Source organism: Pogoniulus pusillus, chromosome 7 (genome assembly GCF_015220805.1).
Source record: "Pogoniulus pusillus isolate bPogPus1 chromosome 7, bPogPus1.pri, whole genome shotgun sequence".
NCBI lineage: Eukaryota > Metazoa > Chordata > Aves > Piciformes > Lybiidae > Pogoniulus > Pogoniulus pusillus.
The window spans coordinates 31,235,080-31,241,079 of NC_087270.1; the positions used below are offsets into that span (position 1 = coordinate 31,235,080).

The 6,000-nt window shown below is 43.9% G+C and overlaps 2 protein-coding genes across 4 annotated transcripts in view; both read left to right on the plus strand.

Moving 5' to 3' along the window:
* WDR35 (WD repeat domain 35) overlaps window positions 1-746 on the plus strand; it is a 40,609-nt gene extending 39,863 nt beyond the window's left edge. For both annotated transcript variants that reach the window (XM_064146403.1, XM_064146402.1), the window contains one exon: window positions 364-746. In XM_064146403.1, coding sequence (XP_064002473.1) covers window positions 364-511 — 148 coding nt within the window. In that variant the 3' untranslated portion in view covers window positions 512-746. The remainder of the gene's footprint in view (window positions 1-363) is intronic.
* Window positions 747-832: 86 nt separating this feature from the next.
* On the plus strand, window positions 833-4,764 carry TTC32 (tetratricopeptide repeat domain 32). 2 transcript variants are annotated; one of them, XM_064146404.1, is made up of 3 exons: window positions 833-1,422; window positions 1,876-2,036; window positions 3,080-4,764. In XM_064146404.1, exons 1-3 carry the CDS (start codon window positions 1,283-1,285, stop codon window positions 3,205-3,207), a joined length of 429 nt encoding a protein of 142 aa, XP_064002474.1. In that variant the 5' UTR covers window positions 833-1,282; the 3' UTR covers window positions 3,208-4,764. The 2 variants fall into 2 exon arrangements, with proteins under 2 accessions (XP_064002474.1, XP_064002475.1); XM_064146405.1 differs by lacking the exon at window positions 833-1,422 and adding an exon at window positions 1,662-1,798.
* Window positions 4,765-6,000: the final 1,236 nt, after the last annotated feature.

Consider the following 6,000-nt stretch of genomic DNA (forward strand, 5'->3'; position numbering starts at 1 on the left):
CTTACTTTTATATGACCTTCACTGCTTCTTTTCACTTGAGTTTTTGGATCTGCTGGTCCAAATTTGTTGACTGTGTGGTTCAGTGGATGTGTGTTCTGTTGTGTGAAGACTGACACCCCTGGCTAAATTATCAGTGAAGTGTAATGTGATTTAGTAACTTCTAATAAAGAAGAACATCTGAATAAAGAAGCAGTATCTTATGCATGAGCATCTAAAGTTTTGTAACTAGCTGTAGGAACATAATTATGTATTTATGCAAATGTCTGCTAAATAAGTCTTTATTGCTACTTTAAACCCATGCTTTTATTCCTTCAGCTGTTTTACTGTTTTTTGGGGTTTTGTTTTGTTTTGTTTTATAAATAGTGTCGATGGGAAGCTTCCTGTATGTGTGGCAACAGGAGACCCAATCCTGGAGTATCAATTCTGGATGTGCAGTGTATGCAAGCACTGTATGAAAGCCAAAGAAGCAACCAAGTATAACTTCTGTCCTCTCTGCCACAGCAGAGAATAAAGGATTGATTGTCTTATCTGTTATGTCTCCAAAACATACTCTCTAAACTGTTACTGATGTACTATGTTTGACAATACAACTTGGGTACTGTAACAGATAGTGCTGCTATTAGAGAAACATTTAGAAAAACCCACAGCAAAATTAACCTAGAAAACAGGAGAAACAGTTACTGGTTCTGTGAAGAAGACTGTGTGAACAGATCCTATTTTTTAATAAAGGTTTAAGATAAACCCGTTTTTTTCTAGCTGTGAATTGAACTTAGTTTCAAAACCATGTGAACTGGATGTAGGTTCACCTTCACACATTTCACTTGGGGAAAGCTCTCTATAGTTTTTTCCTAAGAATTCGGGTTTTTTTTGGGAGGAATTCCTGAATTTAAACAATGCCACAGTAGTTCAATACTGTTATTGTGTATGTTTTTCTACCACTGTTTTACTAGAGCCCTGGTACAAATTTCAGTTTATGTTTGTGCTGTTTTCTTTTGCCAATCATATTAAAACTTACTGAGTTTACACCAAAAAGGGCTCCTGAATGTTTGGCCGTCAGAATCCTGTGCTTAGGTGCTATCAAGGAAACCTCTATCAACCTTCAGATTGAAACTGGGTACTGAGCTGTTTAAAGTTGCTTGAAGAGAGCAGCTGACATCTGCTGAACAGATCTGTCAAAAGCTGAACCGGCCTCCTCGCTACACACGTTCTACAGGCAGCTGGTTTACAGAGCTGTTTTACTGATGGAGTGGAGCCTCTGCTCTGCAATTGCTGCAGGTCTTTCATGCATGCCATGAGCTTTCTTGAGGAGCAGCCAGGGTTTGGCAGAAACGCAGCCTTAGCGTTCACCTGCGTTACGATCCAGTTTGAGAGGAGACGCCGAGGCCTCTTCTCCACCGTCTTTAAGCTCTCTGTTAAACCCGGGTAAGAACATCACCCGTGACGTACGCGCAGTGTTCAATATTACCGAATTGTCTTTTCCCGGCTCCGGTGCTTGAGCTTTTCCCTGTGTAGCAATGTCTGGCAGAAGGCGGCAGCGGCCGCCACGTCCTTGTGCCGCGCTGCAGCAGCAGGGCCGCGCCTGCCCCGGGTGCGCGGGTCGTGCCCGTGACGTCAGCCGCGCCCGCGCCGCGTGAACTGCGGACGCCCTGCTGCCGGCGGCCATGGCGCGGGAGGCGGCGGGCGGCGCGGCGGGGCTGCTGGCGGCGGCGCAGGCGCAGTTGGCGGCGCGGCGGCTCTCCGCGGCGGAGGAGCTTTACAGCCGCTTTATTGCCCGGTGTGCAGGCTCTGCCTCTGCCGGGTATGTGTCGGGGTGAGGGTGACTGGAGCAGAAGTTCGGGTCCTGGCGTAACGGCGGCTCTCTCTATCCCCGTGCAGCTCTGCCCGCGACCTCGCCACCGCTTTCAATGACCGGGGCCAAGTCAAATACTTGCGAGTGGAGTTCGCCGCTGCCATGGAGGACTACACGGCCGCCATCGAGTGCCAGCCTGGCTTCGAGGTGCCCTACTACAACCGGGGCCTGGTGCTCTACCGGCTGGGTATGGGCCGCGCCGAGCTTCAGCGCGGGCCAGGGCTGCGGGCCTCGCCGAGCGAGTCGGTCACGCCAGCTCCACCTGAGGGCCTTCGCCCCGGTGACACGGGGCAGGGCAGGGTAGGGTGACCTGGGCATGCTTACACTGGTCTCTGACCTGCCCCAGCTTACCGTCGCCTGCCAGGCACCCCGTGCGGTGACAGGGCACGGAGCTTTCCCAGGGAGTGCTGTTTTATCCCACGATTACCCGAAGGCAGAGGGTGATTCCCTCCGTTTTAAAGGTGGAGAGACCTGCCTGGTACCGGCTGGGGAAAGATGTCACACTAGAAATGAACTGTGCAGACAGCCGTTTTGCCAAAGTAACACAGTATGTCTCAGCTATGGGTCTGCTCTGTACGCAGTCTGCAGATCCCGATTTGCCGACCTGCTGCTGTGTCACTTGATGTTATACAGGAAAAAAGGGGAAGAAGTGCAGTTTCAGATCTTGGAAAAAAAACTGCACGGCAGTCAAACTAACCAGTTCCAAATGTTGCCATGATACCCGTGATGAAGCATCTCACAGCAAGTGAATCCATGGTGAGCACAGCCTTTACAGCTCACAGTGGGCTGTTAGCTGTCTCTCGGGAACTTGCTAACGAAGATTTTATGTGCTGTAAGCAGCCAACACCTCTGTTTCTTTTGTTGGACTTTGAAAAGTCAAGACCCAGAAGTTGAGGGACTAGCTATAGCGCTGGAAGAATGGAGCCTGACCCAGAAATTCATCTGGGTGTGTCATTGCAGGTTTAAGGCAGCCTGGCTGTTAGTGTGGGATTTTTGGCTCCTTGGAATAAATTGCTGGAACTGAGCCTTAAGCCTGCTACAGGTTCAAAAATAGGTACCACACTTCTTTCTCTGAAGCCCCTTGACTCCCACTTGGGCCACTGAGGAAGCCAAATGAGCACAGCTGCTACTTTTTGTCAGTGAAGATGTTAGAGAAGTCCTCTTCAGTTTTGTTTTGTAAATGCAAGCAGTTACAGAGAAATAATATTTTTCTTCTTTTTTTTGGGACAGGATGCTTTGATGAGGCCATGAAAGATTTCAGAAAAGTGTTAGAGTTAAACCCCCAGTTTGAAGATGCTGCATTGAGCCTAAAACAGGCTATCCTTGATAAAGAAGAAAAACAAAAGCGGAGTTACTGAAAATGCAGCTAGTGGTGTGGAAATGTTTCGCTAGTCATGAGTGTTATCACTGATTGATGAAACACAAGATCATATCCATCCATTACAGTGAAGAAGCTTCATTCTTGAGTAAATAAGTCATAAATGGATTATGATTGCAAAATAAAATGAGGAAAAACATAGTATTAGACCTCTGGGAGATAGATGTTGGAAGCTTAGTTACAGCAAATCTGTTTCTCTTATTAAAATGTTTTCATGGATTGTTTTAAACAGGTGATCATAGGGAAGAGAAACAATGAGACACTTCAACACTTAAGATTTGAGCATGTGAGAAGTACAGTGATTAAATAATGGTAATGTTTTATCTACATTTAAAAATGAACTGATTTAAGGTACTAGTAGAGTTTTCAGTTGTAAGGTGGTGTCTTCAAGATGCTGTGGTATCTGATTGTCATTTCAGAGTGTTTTTTAATTAAAAAAACACTTAACAGAAACAATGATGCCTAAAAAGAAATGTGCAACAATTCAGTCCTTTGTACATTCATTCACTCCTAGAGATAACTTTAATCAGGAACAGAGCATACCTATATTTTTGTGATCTTATTGTAAAAGATTAATAATTGAGCAGATAATGTAGTGAACTTGTACTTTTTTTCTCTTGTCTGTAAAGAGCTAACAGTAGAGAATGTGGTTTGGCCATTCACAGTAGGAATTGCATCTTTCTCCTTTTTACTTGAAAAAAATGTAATATGTGTTGTATCTGACTGAACTGGCTGTGAATACCCAGGCAGCCTCATTGCTTGTGTGTAGGAGGGACCATTGCTGGGATCTCTAAATTGTCAATGGTAAAAGCCTTTGCATTTTTGTAGCAGTGCAAGTTCTAATAAAATAAGTACTCTTTGATTGCTCACGTGAGCATTACAATTAATTCTTTAAGACAAATCAAGCTGATGACACTTCTGCTTCTTAATGGTGAGTTTGTTTGTGGATGATCCAGGAGCCTGCACGACTGTGTGGCTTGTTGAATATAGTGGAATCATTTGAGTTAGTCATGAAGACAGACTTGAGCCTTTGAGTATGTTCCTCAGCGGCATCTTCCCCAGCAGCCTTACTGAGATTGCATTCAGCTGTAAGATGTGCTGGTTTGAGGCTAACCACCCATTCTTCTGCTCAGAAACGCCACTAGTCAAAATATATGACACTCCTCAGACACTTGTCAGCTCTTACTTCTGGCTCTGCCTTCTTTCTGGCGGTCTGGTCTCTGTGGCTGCCTCTGCCTTAACTCTAATTCGATCTAACCCTTTTTCCTCTAAGTTCCTTGCTCTCTTTTTTTGACATCTCACTTCAGATCTCCACTTTTACCACATGAGATATACAAGGGTTGATCTGGTTATTTATTTCTGAAGGAAGGGAAAGAGGGAGGGGTAAGGGGAGATTGGGTCAGGAGTCCTCCTGGGGACTTGATATTTTCTGGGAGGGGTATTATGTTTCTGTGTTACTTTTAACTTGTATATATTTGTGTATATCTGTTTGTATGTTGTGCTAAGCTGTAAATATAGCTTCATTCTTTAATTTCCAGCTGGTTGAGTCTAGTCTGGGTGATTTTCTTAAGTGCGGTGGGATGGGTAACTCCCAAACGATCACAAAGATGAAGCTGCAGCAGCTGCAGTGAGCAAACTTGGCACACAGGGCTGAGAAAAATGCTGAGTTTTAGCTCTCGTCCCAACACTTGACAGCAGCAATGCCAAAGTTATTTTGCCATCACACATCCTATTTATATGTAAGCATTTACACTTTGGAAAGCAGGCTGTGACATCATAATCCCCTCCCCCTGCAAAAGTTTAATTTTGAACTTTTCTGGATATGTTAAGCACATGCTTAGCTTCCATTTTTCTAATGTGCCCTGTCTTCAAAATAATACTGATATTTTAAGAACTTGGCATGTTTTGTGCCACCTCAAAAACTAAGAAACCATACCAGCTCCTGGTTGATGATGAAGTGAGATAGACTGAAACCTGGTTTTGACTTAAAATGCCAAGTTGAAAAGATAGTATGAACAGTTAAATACGGCCTGTGAGGTTTTAGTTAGAGTGGAGAGACCACAGATATGGTTCTGCACAGCACACTGTTTAAATGACAAGTTACAGATAAAAGACTAAGGGCAAATAAGTGTTTTAGAAAACAAAGATGATGGTAACAACATCTACTGCTCACATTGTGTTTTTTGAATGTTGCTCAGTTACTTACAGCACATTCTTTGTTGGCACAGTAATATTTCACTGGGCTGGGAGCAGCTTTATAGCGGATTCTCAACAGTATTTCCTTGTCTTTCCTGTAAAAGGATGAACTGTCATGGTGCATTTCAGCATAATTTGGAATCCTGTCAAGGTAATTCTGGCCAGCAAGGTTCTTGCACACATTTTCCCCTTTCACGTGCATGCATGAGTCACTTGGTTCTCTGGCTTTCCATCGCAAGACTAATTGAGAGTTTCAGTCTAAAATTACTAAATAATATTGTGTGGTGTTCTTTAACTGAGGTCTTTTGGAAGGATATATGCCATCATTAACAGTATAAAAAAACTAGAGAGGATGTTTTTAGTAATTCTCCCATGTTCTGCAAATTTTCCCATTTATGATGCTTTAATAGTTAAAAGTCTGATGGAGAGTAATAAAATTTGTTTTATGTAGCATTTCCACCTGAAATTCAGACAACCTCTCAGCTTGTAAAAGGAGCAGGGGTTACATGCTTTGGATACTTTGCAATGTTGAGGAGGTGGTGTGGCTTTGCACTTTCAATGGGCTCCTAAGGGTTCT